This window comes from Saccoglossus kowalevskii, chromosome 5, assembly GCF_978046115.1.
Source record: "Saccoglossus kowalevskii chromosome 5, keSacKowa6.1, whole genome shotgun sequence".
Classification (NCBI taxonomy): Eukaryota; Metazoa; Hemichordata; class Enteropneusta; family Harrimaniidae; genus Saccoglossus; species Saccoglossus kowalevskii.
In genome coordinates, this window is record NC_140645.1 from 39817050 (window position 1) to 39840866 (window position 23817).

Below are 23817 nucleotides of genomic sequence, written 5' to 3' on the forward strand. Positions count from 1 at the left end.
AGAACGTGAAACCCGTCCACGCGATCGAGATCAAGTTTTTCAGCATGTAACGTGAACGCCACTTTAGGTGCAACAAAAACATAATTCTAACAATTTTGCCATTGTTGGCATCCAACTTTATTAATGACTAATTGGCTATCCATGGAAGAGGTTGGCAGGTAATGTGTTATATAAAGAAAGTCAGTGCTAATTTTGTATAGCACTTGTAGGTTGGGGGGGGGTCGCTGTCAAAATACTGTTCACATTATACAACAAGACTTAGATAGATTCAAGAAATTTATTTAATTTTAAAATATAAAAAAATACATTTTTTCCCATATAATAAATTTGTAATATAAATGTCATCACCTGCATAGCTATACATCTGCTTAATACATCTACTTTAATCTATGTTGTGCCATTACTGCACTATTAGCTCACACTGATTTTACACATATCTGAAACAATTGGCCAGATTGATATACTGTAAAATACTTAATTTTCGCTAAAAGAATGATTCAGTGAAAATAAATTCCATACAAAACACCCAAAAAGTATTTTCAGCGAAAATTAATTCCAGCACTCTACTACACTGATTATTAACTAATTTTGTATTTTCATACAAATATTGTTCTGTTGTGATTTGAAATAAAATGTCGATTAGATCGTGCAGAGATACAACATTTGTTGTCATATAACTGACATGTGTCTGGTTGTTGGGTTCTTTATTTGAGAGGCATTATAAGACAAATATTCTATAACAATGGGAATTGGGGGGAAAACATGTCAGACTATGTATTCTCTAGAGTCAAGTCGAGGTACATTGTAACTTATAAGACTCTGCCTGATTGGCCACCCAACCCTAACAGTCAAGCCAATCAGAAAGCAGCTTGTTTGTTAAGTTTTTTTAGACTAATCAAATGATGTCTTGTATAAATGCTGAAAATACATCTTTAATATAGATAATGGCTTCTAGCAATGACATGGTTCTATGAGATAATTTGGTGAATGGAAGACTGTTCAAAGCATCAATATTATTCCAATCCAAGGTCAATGAAGATTTATTTTTTCCACACAACCAAACAGCTTATTTGTAAGTTGGAATGACATGACATATTACTTTGATGTCATAGCTGCACTCAGTCACTAGAGGGTGCTCTTACTGTAAAATGACTAATTTTCACTGGGTTTAAATTTCGCTGATTTACCATTTCAGGCATATTCAGTGGGTTTTAAATTCACGGTTTTATCATTTAGATAATGTGTTCTATGCTCAATTTTACATATTCACTGGGTTTTAATTTAGCACATTTTTCAGTCAGAGAAATTAGCAAAATTAAAACCCAGTGAATAATTAGCCTTTTTACAGTACTTTGTACTTGTAGACGTGGTAGACATTTTCACACACTGTCACTAATCATTTGTGTAACATTTTAATTAATTGCTCTTTGATTACAGCAAGTAGTAGATCATTGTCAGTGTCACAGCGAACTTGATGATTGGATATCTTGTATTCTGGATGAATTATGTTTTCCTGAATGAATTTTAACAAATCCATTACGCTGAAAAGATAAACAATTAAAATACCGTTACTAACAAGGTAATATGACATGCTTGAAAGTTACTTATTGGGTTGACACTAAGTTTTAGATTCCCTGAGTTTTTAATTTTTTGATCATGATTATTCATAATTTTCTATGAATGCTTGCCAACATAATATCAGTAGATTTTGTCAATCAGCAATTCATTCTATACATCAACTCTCAGTGAAATTGACTTGGAAATGATCTGATGGATGGTGTGTAGCCACAGAATATCAGAATTGATAATATTAGACCAAGCTGTCCACTTTTTGACCCAAATCTTAATTCTACAAATCTGGACTTTGTTAAACCAATATATGTTACTTTGCTCTAGCAATTCAACCACCTGGCAGGAATTGATCACATTCAGATGATGAAAATCTACCTTAAAGGGCGATAGTCATCGCGAGATATATGGGTCTCATATAAACAAAAATGGTGACTTTTACTGTTGTTTTAAATAGGTATTTTTTAGGTGAAGGAAGGTATCGAAAGAGTCACCGGCAGTAATCAGTGCAAGTCTTGCTCAGGTCAAACCTCATACTTGTGAATACCACTAGAAGAGCGCATTGGATTGTGGGAAAATCAATGTTTATCAACACAAATGTCGCACATGCTCAGTGTGACGACTGTCGCCCTTTAAAATATATTTTTATTGACAACTAAAACTAGTTATACATAGTCTTTCTATGTGTTAATATGTTTTTACTTTTTCTGTTTGAAATGCACTCTACTATGTTTTCAGTTCTGTTTCCACCAAATAAAGCCAATTCTAATCTATGTAATTTAACCACTCAAAAAATAAAAATATTTTGTATTCAAAATGCAAGTATCACTATATCTTTGAAATTTACTAAAATTGATCAAACATATTAAGATTTAAAAAGGTGTATTTTTAATGTTTTGGGGAAAGTCATGAGAACTTCCATGATGGGATATCATTTTAAAAAGTTGTCTAGCTGGAGTAATATTTTACTCCGCTACTCTTTCGAATACTATATTACATTACACTGTATAAAATTAGATTGATCAATGTTTCAAACCATGGCTACAAAACAATTAGATTCACCAATTGTTAAATGATGCATTTAATTTTTTAACATAAAAAACATCCTAGCATGGTAATGTCGGAACCTCTACACACTATTACAAGTACTGATAGACAGTACACCTAACCTCTACACACCATTACAAGTACTGATAGACAGTACACCTACTGAGACACACCATTACAAGTACTGATAGACAGTACACCTACTGAGACACACCATTACAAGTACTGATAGACAGTACACCTAACCTCTACACACCATTACAAGTACTGATAGACAGTACACCTACTGAGACACACCATTACAAGTACTGATAGACAGTACACCTAACCTCTACACACCATTACAAGTGCTGATAGACAGTACACCTACTGAGACACACCATTACAAGTACTGATAGACAGTACACCTACTGAGACACACCATTACAAGTACTGATAGACAGTACACCTACTGAGACACACCATTACAAGTACTGATAGACAGTACACCTACTGAGACACACCATTACAAGTACTGATAGACAGTACACCTACTGAGACACACCATTACAAGTACTGATAGACAGTACACCTACTGAGACACACCATTACAAGTACTGATAGACAGTACACCTACTGGGACACACCATTACAAGTACTGATAGACAATACACCTACTGAGACACACCATTACAAGTACTGATAGACAGTACACCTACTGAGACACACCATTACAAGTACTGATAGACAGTACACCTACTGAGACACACCATTACAAGTACTGATAGACAGTACACCTAACCTCTACACACCATTACAAGTACTGATAGACAGTACACCTACTGAGACACACCATTACAAGTATTGATAGACAGTACACCTACTGAGACACACCATTACAAGTACTGATAGACAGTACACCTACTGAGACACACCATTACAAGTACTGATAGACAGTACACCTACTGAGACACACCATTACAAGTACTGATAGACAGTACACCTACTGAGACACACCATTACAAGTACTGATAGACAGTACACCTACTGAGACACACCATTACAAGTACTGATAGACAGTACACCTACTGAGACACACCATTACAAGTACTGATAGACAGTACACCTACTGAGACACACCATTACAAGTACTGATAGACAGTACACCTAACCTCTACACACCATTACAAGTACTGATAGACAGTACACCTACTGAGACACACCATTACAAGTACTGATAGACAGTACACCTACTGAGACACACCATTACAAGTACTGATAGACAGTACACCTAACCTCTACACACCATTACAAGTACTGATAGACAGTACACCTACTGAGACACACCATTACAAGTACTGATAGACAGTACACCTACTGAGACACGCCATTACAAGTACTGATAGACAGTACACCTAACCTCTACACACCATTACAAGTACTGATAGACAGTACACCTACTGAGACACACCATTACAAGTACTGATAGACAGTACACCTACTGAGACACACCATTACAAGTACTGATAGACAGTACACCTACTGAGACACACCATTACAAGTACTGATAGACAGTACACCTACTGAGACACACCATTACAAGTACTGATAGACAGTACACCTACTGAGACACACCATTACAAGTACTGATAGACAGTACACCTACTGAGACACACCATTACAAGTACTGATAGACAGTACACCTACTGAGACACACCATTACAAGTACTGATAGACAGTACACCTACTGAGACACACCATTACAAGTACTGATAGACAGTACACCTACTGAGACACACCATTACAAGTACTGATAGACAGTACACCTACTGAGACACACCATTACAAGTACTGATAGACAGTACACCTAACCTCTACACACCATTACAAGTACTGATAGACAGTACACCTACTGAGACACACCATTACAAGTACTGATAGACAGTACACCTACTGAGACACACCATTACAAGTACTGATAGACAGTACACCTAACCTCTACACACCATTACAAGTACTGATAGACAGTACACCTACTGAGACACACCATTACAAGTACTGACAGACAGTACACCTACTGAGACACGCCATTACAAGTACTGATAGACAGTACACCTAACCTCTACACACCATTACAAGTACTGATAGACAGTACACCTACTGAGACACACCATTACAAGTACTGATAGACAGTACACCTACTGAGACACACCATTACAAGTACTGATAGACAGTACACCTACTGAGACACACCATTACAAGTACTGATAGACAGTACACCTACTGAGACACACCATTACAAGTACTGATAGACAGTACACCTACTGAGACACACCATTACAAGTACTGATAGACAGTACACCTACTGAGACACACCATTACAAGTACTGATAGACAGTACACCTAACCTCTACACACCATTACAAGTACTGATAGACAGTACACCTACTGAGACACACCATTACAAGTACTGATAGACAGTACACCTACTGAGACACACCATTACAAGTACTGATAGACAGTACACCTAACCTCTACACACCATTACAAGTACTGATAGACAGTACACCTACTGAGACACACCATTACAAGTACTGATAGACAGTACACCTACTGAGACACACCATTACAAGTACTGATAGACAGTACACCTAACCTCTACACACCATTACAAGTACTGATAGACAGTACACCTACTGAGACACACCATTACAAGTACTGATAGACAGTACACCTACTGAGACACACCATTACAAGTACTGATAGACAGTACACCTACTGAGACACACCATTACAAGTACTGATAGACAGTACACCTACTGAGACACACCATTACAAGTACTGATAGACAGTACACCTACTGAGACACACCATTACAAGTACTGATAGACAGTACACCTAACCTCTACACACCATTACAAGTACTGATAGACAGTACACCTACTGAGACACAAGATGACAATCAAGAAATTGTACGCATGCTATAACTGTACCTTATTTTATTTGGCATTATCTTCCATACAAGTTCATATGAAGAATTCATTACACTTGGTTCCTGAGTAATAAAACAGTTAACACATTGATAACTACATGTTGTCCATAATGTACATCAAGGATTTATAAGATAAGGGATTTCAACTTTGATATCTACGCATGGTGAAAGTATAATTAGTCTTCATATTGAGTCTGACAAAGACCACATGCCCATACTGACCACCTTTAGTGATCTCAATGAATACCACCTGTTTTTGTGACCAGTCACTGCCCTTTTGGCATAAGTTTGATAAGTCACATGACCTATATATAATGTCAAAACAATGGGAGATAATTGCACAAGAATTTACATCAACATTTTCACTTTAATCATGGACAAACATTTGTTCTTCAAATTTAAGGATTCTTGTCATATTTTCTACCTGCATACAAAGACCAGATGTCTATAAAAGTATTGGCTAGGTGCTGTAAGCAGATATCAGCATAACATGTTTTATCAACAATGTAAACAATTACCGGAATATGTTGATTCCCATACAAGAATGATTACCCATGAACCCCATAATTAAGAGTCATGTGACTATGATATAATGAATTTGGGCGATACCACAGCTGAAGTAGGTATGTCCAAGGGTGGTCTCACCCACCTGATCTAACTATATATTAACTATATATTTTAAGGAAGAGCACATTTCAATTCAAATTGAGGTAATACTTATGCTCCTTAAGCTATCTAAGGCAGCAAAAATAAAATGACTATTTTCTATGATTTGTTTTTTTGTAGCTTGAAAATTAACACTTGCCTTTAAAAGTCTTGCAGCTAGTAAATGAAACAACTGACAATGTTGCTGTGTGTTGTCAGCATGCTTGGTTACCAATGCTATTGCATCATCCCAAAGTTTATACTGCAACAATAACTTTAATGATGTCATGACACAATCATCATCACCACTGTAATAAAATAAAATCAAGTTCATCATAAACTCACCAACAACTAAAACTGTATATTGTTGCTAGGAGACCAAGTAATGTACAGAATAATTTAAACAACATTAAACAAGCAGCCTGTCGGCTGAGATAGCTCCGCTGTTAGCAAGGCACATTTCAAATAAAGAACAAAAGATATCAGTAGAAAATGAACAATATACATAGTATCAATGCAATGGGAATTGCTGTTTTCAACAAGAATTCAAAAATATAATTTTTCACCATAAATGACAAAAATATTCACCAAAATTAGAGAATTGACGATATAATTACAAAATGAACAAATTTGAGAGAGGTCCACATGTAGTACCTATATATGTAATAACAAAGCAATTGGACTTGCGGTTTTTAACAAGAAGTTGAAAATATCACTTTTTACCAAAAATGACAAAAATATTCACCAAAATTAGATAATTAAAGATATCATTACAAAATGAACAAATCTGAGAGAGGTCCACATGAAGTACTTATATATGTAATATCAAAGCAATTGGATTTGCGGTTTTTAACAAGAAGTCGAAAATATCACTTTTTACCAAAAATGACAAAAATATTCACCAAAATTAGAGAATTGAAGATATGATCATGGAATGAACATATCTGAGAGAGGTCTACCCAAGGTACATATACACCAAGTATCAAAGCATTCAGGCTTGTAGTTTTCAAGAAGAAGTCGAAAAAGTAAAACATTGACACGAACGACGACGGACAATCACTCATATGATAAGCTCTGCTCGACAAAGTCGACAGCAAAGCTAAAAAACAAATGTTCTCCTTGTAAAAAGGGAATAATCACTTGGCTAGTGATATTTTTAACTTGCCTCTCACTTCAAATAAAAGTGAAGGCATGTGATGAATAACAGTTTACAATTATTACCTTCCAAGGACAAGGCAAACTCGTGCCTTTACAGCCTCATTTTCATAATCTGAGTTTTCTGGGCGTGGCAGACACTTAAGAGCTCTGTCATAGAGTTGAATCTGAATACAGAAAACAAAGAAATCTTTCAAGAACTATTTTTTTATTAACTGTAATCAGAAATCAACAAATATTAAGCAAGAAATTAAAATGATGACAGCAATGAACTAAACGATTTTTTTTCTTTTAATATTTGTGTCAGACGACATTTCCAGACATTGAAGCCACTCATGATGTTTTTGTTAGAAATTACAAGCTGGTCTCTCAAAATTAATATCAATAATGGATATCATTAATTTGAAGTACTCTATTTACTCCATTAGAAGTTAACATTAACCTGTTCACCACCTATTCCCTCTTTTCATCACAATTTCACAAAATAGTCCTGTTTATAGTCTGCTCTTTCCCCTTAAGAAAATTTGGGACAAAAATATAAGAAAAAGATGCAGACAAATTTGGGCAAGAAAGTCTGGTGATGAAAAGGTTAACTATAAATTGACAATAGATGAACCTCTAAAATGAAGGTTTAATAGAACAAACACGATATCCTCATTTCTACCTTTTCTTTCTTTCTTGTAAATGCTGTCACACCAATCACTTTCTCCCTCATTTGATTTGCAAACTCCACAAACTGTACCTGTGACCAAACAAACAATTATTTGATTACAGGAATAATAATTTACTAGAAATTATTAAATCACATGTTTCAACTCTTGAATAAAATGACCACAAAACTGAAGCTGTAACTGAAAAGTGATCACTGTTGAGTGAATCACAGACAACAAAATGGCTACCAGTCAACCATTTCAAATAAAATCAACAAAGTCTGATCGAAATCCATGAAAACTGGACTGAAATCTGGTTTTAGAATGGCAGAAATGTTTGATTTTAATTAATTTTTGTACTAAAATGGCTGCCATTCAGCCATCTTAAATTAGATCATGAAATGACTGCATGTGCATATGTTTTAAATTTAAAGGGTATCAGTCAAGACATGTCAGAGATAGATGCACAGTTTTGGACAAATATACAATGAATGGAATCACAATAGAAATATGAAAACTCTTAGCAAATCATGGCCAAGTTGTCCCACATGTTGTAAGAGAAAGCCTAAAACTGGACAGAAACCTGTGAGGAACCAATAAGATGTTTATTATAATTTCATTTTTAATCAGCATGTTACATACCACTTTATCAGGTTTGCCAATATAAATAAGACGACAGAGAACTTCAAACAATGGCATATTATTATGGGAGGTAACTTTCCAACTAGTAAATGTGGTTTCCGGTGTTAATATACCACTCCAATTAATAGTAGACTCATCGATTGAATCTGTGGCTGGACAAGTAAAGAGATACATGTATAAACAATAATGATCAAGGCAGGTTCTTGTAGATTAATACAGTTAAAGCTAAAGTTACTGTGATATGTATATGTATTCACAAAATGTGGAGCCATGGAACATAAGTATGTATACGTGTTCACAGGTTGTTGGCCATAAACTTACCAGTTTCATCTTCAGTATTTGGCAGTATATCAAGTATCGTATTGGTAACCTCACTCGGGAAATGATGCATAAGAATTTCAAGACGATCATAATTTTCTGAAAAGCATTAATAAGAAAAAGTGATGCCAAAGCAAATATCGATTATACTCGTATTGATTTGCTGTAAGTCCCCATTACTATGCATTATTTTAACTCACCATTGTTGTTTCCAGGTCCACCCCTCAGTAAACTTAGTACTTGATCTTTTACATTTAATTCACTATTAACAGTACCCTGTATGAAACACATTATGAAATAATAAATTTATGAAATAAATTTGTGATTCACTGCATTAATATTCTAAAGATCAACACATTCAAAGGATAAATAATGTTCACAAATATTCCAAATCTTTAATAAAACTTTTGAGTTACAGAATGATATTTTTTTTGTTTAATATAGAACACGATAGCCTCATGCATGACCCCTAAAGGTCACACATCCTGGCACTTTATATGGTATTGTTCTAACCAAAAGGTCACACATCCTGGCACTTTATATGGTATTGTTCTAACCAAAAGGTCACACATCCTGGCACTTTATATGGTATTGTTCTAACCAAAAGGTCACACATCCTGGCACTTTATATGGTATTGTTCTAACCAAAAGGTCACACATCCTGGCACTTTATATGGTATTGTTCTAACCAAAAGGTCACACATCCTGGCACTTTATATGGTATTGTTCTAACCAAAAGGTCACACATCCTGGCACTTTATATGGTATTGTTCTAACCAAAAGGTCACACATCCAGGCACTTTATATGGTATTGTTCTAACCCAAAGGTCACACATCCTGGCACTTTATATGGTATTGTTCTAACCAAAAGGTCACACATCCAGGCACTTTATATGGTATTGTTCTAACCCAAAGGTCACACATCCTGGCACTTTATATGGTATTGTTCTAACCAAAAGGTCACACATCCTGCACTTTATATGGTATTGTTCTAACCAAAAGGTCACACATCCTGGCACTTTATATGGTATTGTTCTAACCAAAAGGTCACACATCCTGCACTTTATATGGTATTGTTCTAACCAAAAGGTCACACATCCTGGCACTTTATATGGTATTGTTCTAACCAAAAGGTCACACATCCTGGCACTTTATATGATATTGTTCTAACCAAAAGGTCACACATCCTGGCACTTTATATGGTATTGTAGTAACCAAAAGGTCACACATCCAGGCACTTTATATGGTATTGTTCTAACCAAAAGGTCACACATCCAGGCACGTTATATGGTATTGTTCTAACCAAAAGGTCACACATCCTGGCACTTCATATGGTATGGTATTGTCCTAACCAAAAGGTCACACATCCTGGCACTTCATATGGTATTGTCCTAACCAAAAGGTCACACATCCTGGCACTTTATATGGTATTGTTCTAATTTATTAATTTAAAGTTTAAATAAAAAGAGTTTAACATTGCAAAAAATTTACATAGAATATTGAAAGTTATTGCTATTATAGGATAACAAACCCCCCCCCCCCCCAAAAAAAAAAAATTACCAGGATGTGTGACATTTAAGGGTCATGTGCATCATTGTTAATACTTACCACATTGGTGTGCAGTATGTCATGGTGTAATTCTTGTAAGGTCCAATATTGTTGCAATAGTTCACATGTGTCTTCGTTTAATTTGTTTTCTATTATTTTCCTGTCTCCATTTTTGTATTTCTGATATAACAAATCTAAAGTCTGTGTTATTCTCCAGTCACACTGCGAGCTGCCAGACTGCTGTATCTGAATCACAATAAACAAAATCTTGTTAACTCGATTGAATTCTCAAATGTCATCTTTTGTCAAAATCACAACATTTTAAATATTTTTAAGCAATATAAAATTATGTCTTTTTGGATAAAAAGTAATAGTAGAATACTTAAACTATTGGACTGAATCATCCAGCATTTTAACCATCATTTGTTAACAAACTTTGCTTTACTCTGTACTCTGTACTGACTTCAACTAGTGTCATGTTTCATTCTCAGCAACATACTAATAATTCCCCTTTTAGTGGTAAGAATGGGTGTGGAGTAATTTTTAATTGGATACACACCTACATATCCCTTTGAGTGCTATAATTTTTCTTGACAAAGTTTTGGTTTCCGTTTTAGCCTGTATTTTTCTAAAACTTTTCATAATTTTCAACCAAATAGGTATCCTAAGTCTTGATGAAAATTTTGAATAAGTACAATAACATTAAGTTGGTTTAAAATTTGTGAATGGTGAGAAAAATTGATTTTGGCACTTTGGGTTAATGATATGCAAATTACCTAATCAATATGCACATTATTATTATGGTTTTACTTCAGACATAGTCCATATATAAAGAAAAAGATACATACAGTATAGAACCAGTTTGTGAATGGTGACAAAAGTTGACTTTGGTGCTCAAAGGGTCAATTATGCAAATTACCTAATTAATATGCACAAATGGTACTATTTTGTGAATGGTGACAAAAATTGACTTTGGTGATCAAATGGTTAATGATATGCAAATTACCTAAATAATATGCACAGACGGTATATAGAACTATTTTGTGAATGGTGACAAAAATCAACTTTGGTGATCAAATGGTTAATGATATGCAAATTATCTAAATAATATGCACAGACGGTATATAGAACTATGTTGTGAATGGTGACAAAAGTCGTCTTTGGTGTTCAAATAGTTAATGATATGCAAATTACCTAATTGATATGCACAGACGGTATATAGAACTATTTTGTGAATGGTGACAAAAGTTGACTTTGGTGCTCAAAGGGTTAATGATATGCAAATTACCTAATTAATATGCACAGACGGTATATAGAACTATTTTGTGAATGTGACAATAGTTGACTTTGGTGCTCAAATGGTTAATGATATGCAAATTACCTAATTAATATGCACATACAGTATATAGAACTATTTTATGAATGTTGGCAAAAGTTGAATTTGGTGCTCAAATGGTTTATGATATGCAAATTACCTAATTGATATGGTATATAGAACTATTTTATGAATGTGGCAAAAGTTGACTTTGGTGTTCAAATGGTTAAGAATATGCAAATTACCTAATTAATATGCACAGATGGTATATATAACTATTTTGTGAATGGTGACAAAAGTTGATATTGGCATTCAAAGGTTTAAAGTTGAAATCAAGTAGTTTTGTACCCTGTGTAGTAATGCAATCAGTAATGCTGGACTCTGAAAAATGTTTTCTTGCAGTAATTCCTCTGTGTTAACACTGTTTCTGTCTTCTGTTGTGAGTTGTGTTGCTAGGTGTGGCCTTCCTTGGTGATGGAGTATCTTGGATACGTCGTCAGGAGACATGTAGTCAGAGAGCTTTTCAGCTTTGCACATCTAAAAAGAATTAGAAATAACACAAACAATGTGTAACAAACTAGGCTTTAGAAGATACTTATTATTTCCAATGAATACCTATGATGTTAATCTGCGGATTAGACCATAGTGGAAAGAGGCAGACAATGTTGGTCAACTACAGCCCTGTTTAAGCCATAGTTTGCACTTTTCTGAATAAAAGTATTGTCTTCATTTAATAAGTGGAAACGAACCAAAACCCTATATTAGTAAGTAAAATACTGATGGTGTAACGCACTCTTCACACAGAGGACATAGCTCCCTTCATGCTTTATGCACACACATCTCTGCCACACATGGATTTGCATAATGATATGCGCAACAATCGTGTCAGCCCTAATTGACAGTTTTCTTTGACACTCGCTCCGCCCTAAATATTTACATGCCTAAAATCATTTTATTTTTTTTATTTAAACAATATTTTTATTTCATTTCAATAATAGACATACAGCACAAAATATTACATGCATGTTGCATGCCTACAAACATGGCATGGCCATTATTATGCAAATCCATGTGTGGCAAAGATGTGTGTGCATAAAGCATGCTGGGAGAAAACACCCTCTGTATGAAGAGCGAGTTTAACGGTGAAATTAATAACTTTGACTACTCTTCTCGCCACTTGGCTGTTCTAACCACATTAACATAGATGTTTATTTTATGTATATCTAAAATTCTCCATTTGCTTTCATCAAATTACATGTGTTTGAATTATTGACAGTGTTGAGACCTTTGATAGACCCTTTTCATAAATCTGTAGCCCTCACAGTTCCCTGCAGGAAAGGTAACTCAGGTGAACTCAGAAAGAGGCTCCCGGGGGAAGCCATGTTTTTTTTTTAGCATGTACAGACCATTTCTTCCAAAAGTAATAAACATTTGATATTTTTTATTTCTTTCTCATTTAACCAATCAGTATGTTCAATTGTGATGTCAGTTTAATAAGTTAGTTTTTTGTAGTTATTTTTAAAAATTTTTAAAAACTTATAATTTAATCACAATGGCTGTCAGGTACACATTGGTATTATACTCGCAACACAGTACAAAGAATGTAGATGATATGTAATGGGTGAATCAGTTGATAGCAGCAGGTGCCAGAAATATGTTGCCATGGTAACCTACTAATATCAACTCAACCACCACATTAGGTATTTTTACCCTCACACTGTCTTTCGTTATAATTTGTTTTAGCTGTCATAATTAGAATAGTTTTCTGTCAATTGTTTTCTCCAAAATATATGTATGATGTTTGTATCGTTGTTGTTGAAATTATTAATCTCTCTGAAACTTGCAGTTCTTACATCAGTGACCACAAGGCCAAACTTTTAACTATTTTGCCAAACAGTAAATCTTATGAAGACGTAAATGTTTTTTATTGAAATTTATAAATTATTTAAAAAAACATTTACTCTTCCTTTCAATCAAATCCGAAGAAGGTGCTTTTATTGGCAATAGAAGCCATTTGTTAACGCCCATTACCCATGAGTCTTTGTGAGTTTTATTCAATCATTGGCTGATTCACTGCGACGCATGTCAAAGATATACTATATATGCAAGGTACATCCACTAAAGCACTGTGATTGGTTAAGATATTTTCAACCATCATTAGAAATGTAAAAAAAAAAATTTGACATAAAAAACATTCATACTTTCATGAATTTCACTAAATTAAAATTCAAAATTCCAATTAAAAAAGGTTCATGTATAATGAACAGAAAAAATCACTTGTTAAGCACTGACACAATTGTAGTATGGCGAGTAATTTTTGTGATTACTTTCTTGGATCTGTAGATTAGCCAAAAAATGCTTCACAATTTGGTGCCATACATGCCTACCTGTCTTTGATGGTATTGGAACACAAGTTGGTCAAGTCTTACCACTATCTGTGGATTTAATGTCAACACAGATATAGTGGAAAAACTTATCAACTCAATGAACAATGTAAGCGTAGCAGATATGACTGTAGCATTGCAGGTTTTGGTACACAAACGTAACCACTACAGATAACATTCATGGATCACAACAAACTTTTAACACTGTTCATTTCTTAAAATTATCCCTTCTGATTGGCTATTTGAAATTCTAAACAGAAAAGTTGAGCAAAGTGATTCAGAACAAGTTTTCAAATTATGAAACTTAATTATAGTTATTTTGACAATTTTCAATTTTCAAAGATTAATATTCAGTTTATTTTCTTACTAGATTAGAAGGACAATTGGGAAACAAAAGCCAAATTAGTTGATTAAACAAGAACAATAGTATCCCATGATTCCATGGTGCAATCCTGGGGATTGAGGAGTGGCACTTTTGGGTACCCTTTTTAGTTTGCTACTATTTTTCATTTAATAATTGAAATATTTCTGTCAGCAAAATATCAAGTGTTTTGCAGTGCTTTTAAAATGTTCAAATCTTTACTACCGGTATCTAGCTACATCCTTACAATAGGTAACCAAAGATAAAATAATTGCATTGATCACTGCTGTTATTATATACACAAGTATGCACCCTGCTAAAAAACAACTTGTGGGCAACATTGTCACATTAGCGAGCTATTATTGACATTTCTTATTGAACCATTACAAGCTGGTTGGCAATAATGTAAACAGATGAAGTCACAGTATAATCTAAACCTAACCCTCTACCCAAAAACCTGTTCGCAAGTTCAATTCAGAATAAATTAAATTACGCTGACAAAATATACTCTCAACGTACTACTTGATTAGATCCCAGCATAGCTGCTTTGAATAATTGATTTCTGACAAAAATGTGAAAATGATGAATTAATTAATTTTATCATGTAGATGCGCCTATTACCTGTAAATGATATGCCCCATGTATCGTCCAGAATAACGTCAGTATATCAGGTGTATTAACCGGATATATGTGATCCCCGTATTGTGATGTATTCATACTGAATAGAACATCACCGGTTGATAAACTGTAAAATCTGAAATTGGGAAATAGTATTACCTCAAAACTTCACTGTGATCAACGTAGGATATATTAGAATACTAGCGAACAAGGGCAGATAATAAAGGTTTTGGCAACTTCAACTGTGCGATGAAATTTTTGTGCAAAATAACATCAGTTAACATATATACCAGCTACTATTTTGAATAACAAAATTACGACTTTTGGGTTATTTGCAGTTTTTTCTTAATATTACAAAAAACAATGATTAGAATTCATCGTCAATCAGAGTACCAACCTTATTAGTTTAGATGACAGCACAGCACCCAGAGTGAATTTATTAACAAACCAGTTCGCTGTATCTGATAATTCACCACTTAAATCTACTATATGGTCCATCACTAGAGTTAGAATAAACAAATTACATGATTGTCACATGACCCAACTAACTGTCACATGACTCAAATAACTATCACATGACCCAACTAACTGTCACATGACTCAAATAACTATCACATGACCCAACTAACTGTCACATGACTCAAATAATTATCACATGACCCAACTGTCACATTACTCAAATAACTATCACATGACCCAACTAACTGTCACATGACTCAAATAATTATCACATGACCCAACTAACTGTCACATGACTCAAATAACTATCACATGACCCAACTAACTGTCACATGACTCAACTAACTGTCACATGACTCAAATAATTATCACATGACCCAAATAACTGTCACATGATACAAACAACAATTTTTACTTTCAGAATTAGAATTTTGTTATTTTTCTTTTATCCAATATTCCTCTTACTTTGAACACCACATTTCCTGACAGAATGTTGGTGCAACATTTGGTACATTTTCACTCATTAAATTTTGTGAAAAGTGTCAAAAGCAGATATTGATGTTCAAGTGTTAGAAGTCATAGTGAAAAGAAAGTAAGAACACCAACCTACCTCCATTACCAGTTACTGAAAAAACTTTTCCATCTTGACGGATTAACAATATTTTATCTTTCTGGCTGGTCCTACCTATAATACTTGTGCTTTCAGAAAGCTGCAAAAAATGTTTTGAAAAAATTGATGAAGATCATATTTTGTTCAACCCTTCTATAACCGTATATGTATGATTTTAATAAGGTCGTAGTGTACTTCACACAAGGCAGATACTGTACACCCATCACTTGTAATCAAAAAATGATTGATATATCAATAAAAAATCCAGCATGCACGCAGTACTTTCAAAATATTGTAACTTTAATCAATGTGTAAGCTCAGTATTTTCATGCAACAAGCAAAAAAGTTGCATACCTAGATCAATTAAAGTAACCCAAACATTGTGCAGTGTCAAGTTCTATATATATGCCGAAAATGAATATATGCTGCAGGCTATTTTATATTGCTAGAATACTATAAAATTGTTTGTGCTTTTTATTCTTTTTTAACATCATATTATAAAATTAAACATATTTCCCAATAACTTGAGTAGCTGCTGATGAAGGGCTACATTTGAAATGTATGTATTGTGTTTCTGACCAATAACAGCTGTGCATTCAAACATATAATGTAAAAGTATCCCATATTACCTGAGATATAATAGTAATGTTTTCTAATAATAATGAGTTGAACTCGCAAACTGAAGAGTTGGACTTTGTATCAATCACACCATGTTCTGATAAACATACACTCAGTGTGTTGTCAGTCACATGGTATAGCAGAAAGAGATGGATTGGTCTGTCTGGTAATCTAAAATAGAATATACAATTATTAGTTTTATTATAAGTGGTACTAAGTGATACCTTAGTATCACATCACATCACATCACATCACATCACATCACATCACATCACAACACAACACAACACAACACAAAACAACACATTACACACTAATTATATTACATTAACTTAGATCAAAGTACATTGCATTGCATCACATCACATTATGTCATGTCATATAATTGTTTTTATAGTATTTCAAGAATGATGACTGAATTGTAGTAATACCAACCTTGGCCATATACACACTCCATCCTGCATATCAGATATATCACACACTGGACAATTCGCCAAAACTACCATCCGAGTGCTCGGTACATTTTCTGAAAAAAAAAACACACAAAAAATCGTATTACAAAAAAAGTTCACACACATCTGAACATAGACATAATATATTTGTGTTAAATTTTGTCCAATACATAGAAAGTACCGAGTAGATCATACTCTCATATGAAACCTTCTTGGTATGCACGCAGTACACAGGGATCAGCAAATTAGAAAGTGTATTGATTATCTTCAATCATCCAAACGCAACAACAGAAATTAAATATTCCCTGCATGGATTGCACATAAACTGACATACCACACATGTACGTTATACTATGTATCAATTTATTAGCGCTGTAGGATATATTCGTCTGCAATTGCAAAGACGTATATTACGAGTCAAAAAATGTACAGTGCACAGTTTGAAAAAAAAAAAACATCACGCCATGACCAAAATTTGCCACATTTTTACATAATTAATTACAGACTGAATGACATAATTTGCCTATGGTCATGATATCAAATTTTTAAAAAATGCAATTTATTTTGTTAAAAGTTGAAAAAGTCTGGTAAGTCAATCAAATTATTTTCATTGAAATAATAAAATGTTTTCCAGAAATTCAAACACCCCACCAAGAATATGAGTGCATATTGACAAATTTCTGAGCTTGTATTATTTATTAGTATCTGAAAATAATTATCAATCGACGTGACATTGACTCTTCCAATCTTAGCTTCTTTTCACGATGCATAAATAAAAATAATCATTACAATTAAATTAATTAATGCTGAGAATTATTGATGACCTATTTATCAAGAGGCTGATTGTATTTTAATGTATGCGTGTCCTTGGCTTAAGACCCCCTGTTTAGCATACAGTTGTGATGGAAATAAAAGCTTACTGCTGGTATGAATGCCACCACTTTATGTTTGGCAGCATACCAGGCATTCTTTTTAATACAATGAGTGATCGGTTCCATTCTCTGTACTCTCACTAGTAACTGAAAACAAATGAGGTCAAATATGAAACTTTACAAATACACCTGCTAGCTTTGGACTTGATCATTGTGGTTGAAGGAGGGAAAGGAGGGGATAGAAATAATAGTATAATGTCTTTGGAAACAAGCTGTGCTCTTTGACCGAATATGAGCCCACCAACTGTGATGGGAATTTCAATGTAACAGGGGGTGTGGCAATAATACCCCAGTGAAGAAAATTTTGTAAGGATTAGTAGGATATATTTAAACAGTAGAAAATCAGTGAAATGTGTATAGCCAAATATGACAATTTAGATCCAGGGGTTGCATTAATACTTCACAAGCTGCATTTTTTTTCTCAATTTTTTTTATTAGAAACCTAACTAGATCGGTTGCCAAACTGCTTTTATCAGTCTTTGAATGTACAATATAATTTCAAATAGTTGATTGTGACCTTAGATGTTTTTTTCCAATTGTTTTTTATGAAGCATCTTTAATCTAGAAGTGTAAACAATAAAAATCTCTAACAACAAAAGGCATGTAAACAAGGCAGAGTGCATCCTCACAAGGTTGACCTTAATGACCCAAATTTGAGTTTCTGACCTTGAAATGTTTAAGTGGAAGGGCCTTAACATTCCAAACTCCACATGTGACATACAGAATTTGTACTTTGAAAAGGTTGACCATAAAATTCACCTGACTGTAATACTTCTCACAACTAATTTCTTGGGTTGTTTTAAAACAGAAAATTAAAAATGTAGCTGGAATTTATGAATGCATTTAAAAATAGTTGAAGTATTTTAAGTTTTCAGCACTGAGATGATTTAGGAGTGGTTGTTGAATTAGAGTTGGAAACTTGCCAATATATGAAACTGCTGTTGAAGCGAAGCCAAGTGTATTATTTTTACACATGTTATAGGGAAGTGGATTAACATTAGAATTGATAGATTTATATCTGTTACCAGTGTAAATTACAGGCTCTATATCAGACACTTCTGTAATTGGAGGCAATTGTCCAATCGGAATGGTGTTTATGATTGGTTTCCATGGCATTTTCCTCAACATGGCTTAATGCCAGCTCAGAACAAGTTCATTGTATAACAACCATCTCCTAAGGCGTGGTTATTAATGTTTGGACTGAGCAAGGAAAATGACAAAATTTTGAAAAAATAAGAAAAAAATTGTAAGAGTTATATTTTATAAAAGATGACAAACATTGGCTTTCAAAACGAAGACGAGAATTAGTAGAATAATTATTTAATAATTTGAAATAATGATACCAATACAAAAAGGAAGGAACACTTTAAATTATTTACCAGCAAAACTAAAATTAGGTTATGAACCTCATTAAAAATTCTTTTCATTATTAAACAAAACTTGCGTGTATGTATGTATGTATGTATGTATTATAAAGGTATGATTAATTTAATTCATTCAATAGTGCATGTCATAAACAAATCAATCGTCTCTGGAGTCCGTCTGCTCACCCTAATAAAGCACTGCAAACATTAATTGTAATTAATTTCCTGACTTCATCTGTAAATTATAATAATGACTGATTATAGACTGTAATTAGGTACTCACTCACAATCATTCATTAATTATTATTATAACAGTCGTGAATATATCAATCCTAGAACACAAGCTTTTTTTTGTATACCACTAGGGATTAACAAACTAAATCAGGTCCTTGTTGCATATAAACTTTAAGGAAAGTAATTTGATCTGGTTCACATTAGTTTTGATATGAAACTACACTTATAACTATCATAATTTCCTGACAAAATAGTGGCAGGGTTAAAACGTGCAGAAATCTCAAATTACATGAGTTAATGAGGCATTGAAAGGGAAAATTGTGTGAGTTTTTTTCAATTACTTGATAAGGAAATCCTTCTTGACTTCAGCATGCATTACAAAGAAAATGTATTTAAAGTTATTGCTAGTGATGATACTTTATTGGTGTTTGAACTACAGTGAAACATTTGATGCTATGAATATTGATGAATTTTAGAAATACTTGAAGATTCTACCTTATGTACAAAACAACAAGAAACTAGAGCCAATACGAACACAATGAAAATCATCTGAATATTTAGTACATATTTCCAGTATTTTCTATATTATAAACCAACTACTGAATTCATGATAACTCATAAAAGTCGGACTACAGAAATATCTAATTTACATAAATGCATATATTACTAATCAATAAAGCAAATACAATATTCACAAGACATTCCATATTGGTCTAAAAACATAGTTATATTGTTAACATACTTCTTATTTTTTATCACATTAATACAAGGATTTGAGTAAAACAGAGTATTACTGCCATCAAGTAATAATTATTTTTTATGGACAAAAATTTCAATTTTTTTGTCTAATTTTTTATAACTAAGACAAATATTCATTCTTTAGCTTATTTATATTTAGTTTTTGGGTTGTTTGGAATTTATTTCAGGCTAAATGGCAACATGTTTAGACATATCTACAGTGTAAAATGAATACAATTTATGCAGCAAATTGCATTTTTAAATGGAATTGGCCTTTATTACATGTATGTTGTTAAAACACCATCTTTGTTTCGCCGTGTGAATTCTGTGTAAACAAACAATACATGTACATTTTACATGAATTGTATTCAAATTACGGGACTATACATGGTACAACAAAACTGTCACTTTAATCGATAACAAAAGATCCATCCACCACCACCACTGTATTTCAGTAAACTTTATCGAAGGTCCCTAAATGCTACAACAGCTTGTACAACCAGGTCATACATACCCTGGTAGTAAAATAATATCATATGTTTCACAGTATATCATGTTCGCCTGAGTTCACAATTCTTTAATAATGAGGACACAGGTCAGGTTCATTATTCTAAATCAGCCCAGTCTCAATAGAATAGCTCAAACAAACTAAAAGCTATCATTTCATTTTTTTTTTTTTTCTGAAAGTACATTTAAGGTGCGGTCCCTGGGAAACTAGGGATCGTGGATACGCATTTGTGGTTATTTAACCTAAATTACGTTAATTTGGTTTTATAAACTAGATTTGACAAACATTTCGGATCTTGGACAGCAATTTTGACTAACTATTAAAATAAATATAATTTGAAATTATGTATTTTCCCATTTTTTTTAAGGTCTCGTGAATTTGTGGCCTTTTTTTAACCTGATCTTATGTGGAAATTAATTACACAGATATCGAAAATCATATAATTACCGGGTATCATATTTATTGATGAATATATAATGCTTGGACCCTATCTATGGTTACTTACAGGTCCCTATTGTTGTGTATAGATATTGTATTTTAAGGCCAAAGATAAAAAAAATAACAATTTTCTGCTCAATATGCTTTTCAAAATTGATTTTAAAATTGTTATAAAAATTGTGCTCTTATTAGATTTAACCTGAAAATTGAATTTTTTGATTATATTTTTTTTTTAATTTTTTTTTTTTTTAATTTTCACATGCAATGACCATGAAGATTAATGTTTGTGTTGTAGTCCGAGTGTTGCTACAATTAACAACGGAAATTAATATAACCACATATGGTATGGATGAAGTCCACAAACGAAGTCATCCAATTTTAGTTTTTTATTGAATAGAGCAGATGGCAGTGATAGTGAAATTATACCCCAGTATTCAGTCTGTATGCTCTAGCAACAAACTCTTCACCAAACTGGAGGCTTATTTAATTGCCATAGGGTTTTGAAATCCTAAGTTATTTTTCTATAATGTATCTACAAGTTGGTCCAGTTTGATGATTTAATAAGAGTTTACTTTGAGAGGTTATTGTGAGAATTCTACAAAGTATATGCACAATGTATTGGGAGATGCATCCATGTTGTTGAATTGGAACATACTTTGCAATATTCCCGCTAACAATGTTATTATCTTTTCAACATGTATATCTGTATATATCAGTAAAAAAATAGCTTAAAACGTACATAAAATGTAGGTAAATTATTATTATTCTCTCTTAACACTACACTGATATCTTCTGTGTTTGCGAACACTTGTGATTACAAATCTTATCATCACTTATTTATCAAGGGATCAACCTTGGCCTAGAATCCTGAGTTCCACTCACAACAGAGCCAACCTTGGCCTAGAATCCTGAGTTCCACTCACAACAGAGCCAACCTTGGCCTAGAATCCTGAGTTCCACTCAAGAGACCACCAACCTTGGCCTAGAATCCTGAGTTACACTCACAACAGAGCCAACCTTGGCCTAGAATCCTGAGTTCCACTCAAGAGACCACCAACCATGGCTTAGAAATGTGAGTTCCACTCAAAACACAGCCAACCTTGGCCTAGAATCCTGAGTTCCACTCACAACAGAACCAACCTTGGCCTAGAATCCTGAGTTCCACTCAAGAGACCACCAACCATGGCTTAGAAATGTGAGATCCACTCACAACACAGCCAACCTTGGCCTAGAATCCTGAGTTCCACTCAAGAGACCACCAACCATGGCTTAGAAATGTGAGCTCCACTCACAACACAGCCAACCTTGGCCTAGAATCCTGAGTTCCACTCACGACAGAGCCAATCTTGGCCTAGAACCCTGAGTTAGACTCAAGACACCACCAACCTTGGCCTAGATTCTTGAGTTCCACTCACAACAGAGCCAACACAATGAATTACATTCCTCTAATATCTTGATGCAGCATTTTTCTTTCATTTCTCTATAATTTTGAACCAAATGATTATTATTGATAAAATTTGAGAAAAAGATTTATATTTCAATTTTTCCTTTTATAATTGTGACAGTTAATAACCGTTACAGTGATTTAGCAAACCTTTGCTAAACTATTCTTTGTTATTAATTTTGAAAGAATCAATTAAGGGTACTCAAAATAGTTTCTGAATTATGAATCTCAACTCTATGCATTCTACCTTTTTTGCCAATCCAAAATGGCGGCCAAAGCAGGGTTTCATACTATTCTCGGGGACAGATCTACATTGCTAAGATTCGCACCACAGTACCATGCATTTTTATAGGCTCTGCGGAAGCTGCTGTGAAAGCCGGTTCACAAACGAAGAGAATTACTTACAGTAGAGCATCATCACGTAGTTCTGACAGAAAATTTATACCAAGTCTCATATCAATGGACTTTAGAATTGTTTTTCTAAATAGTGTGTTTGGAAAAGGAGGAGGGGTCACCTCTTCACTACCTACTTATCCATAAATCAATACTATTATTATATTCCAGTGCGAATAAAACTTTCTTCTATTTGGATCAAATTTAAAACAGACATCTGGAAGAACTTACTTAAAAGTTAAATAAAAAGTTTTTAATGAGTTCTTAAATCTTGATAATATGATATGAAGAATTCTCTGCCAACAATGAGTTGAACATTTAATATTATTATATGATATCTACTTTTAGAATTTAAAAATTATAGGAGAATTAACAAGACCCTGTAAGAAACACAAGCAGGTATT

At 33.6% G+C, this 23817-nt stretch overlaps 1 protein-coding gene and 2 non-coding genes across 3 annotated transcripts in view; all 3 read right to left on the reverse strand.

The window, feature by feature from the left end:
- Window positions 1-263: 263 nt before the first annotated feature.
- The window catches only part of LOC100372149 (uncharacterized), a 31468-nt gene continuing 7914 nt past the window's right edge, over window positions 264-23817 (reverse strand). Inside the window, exons 5-19 of the mRNA XM_085499410.1 lie at window positions 17346-17436; window positions 16922-17081; window positions 16293-16392; window positions 15621-15723; window positions 15227-15359; window positions 12209-12397; window positions 10606-10791; window positions 9198-9273; window positions 9001-9096; window positions 8680-8831; window positions 8052-8129; window positions 7454-7554; window positions 6393-6540; window positions 5589-5650; window positions 264-1541 (exon numbers count right to left, since the gene is read on the reverse strand). Coding sequence (XP_085355536.1) covers window positions 1397-1541; window positions 5589-5650; window positions 6393-6540; window positions 7454-7554; window positions 8052-8129; window positions 8680-8831; window positions 9001-9096; window positions 9198-9273; window positions 10606-10791; window positions 12209-12397; window positions 15227-15359; window positions 15621-15723; window positions 16293-16392; window positions 16922-17081; window positions 17346-17436 — 1820 coding nt within the window. The 3' untranslated portion in view covers window positions 264-1396. The remainder of the gene's footprint in view (window positions 1542-5588; window positions 5651-6392; window positions 6541-7453; window positions 7555-8051; window positions 8130-8679; window positions 8832-9000; window positions 9097-9197; window positions 9274-10605; window positions 10792-12208; window positions 12398-15226; window positions 15360-15620; window positions 15724-16292; window positions 16393-16921; window positions 17082-17345; window positions 17437-23817) is intronic.
- Window positions 13468-13567, reverse strand: Mir4821 (microRNA mir-4821). Its single transcript, NR_038777.1, has one exon. It is a non-coding gene; the product is annotated as a microRNA mir-4821 (primary transcript).
- On the reverse strand, window positions 14269-14346 carry Mir4839 (microRNA mir-4839). The gene has a single exon (NR_038804.1). It is a non-coding gene; the product is annotated as a microRNA mir-4839 (primary transcript).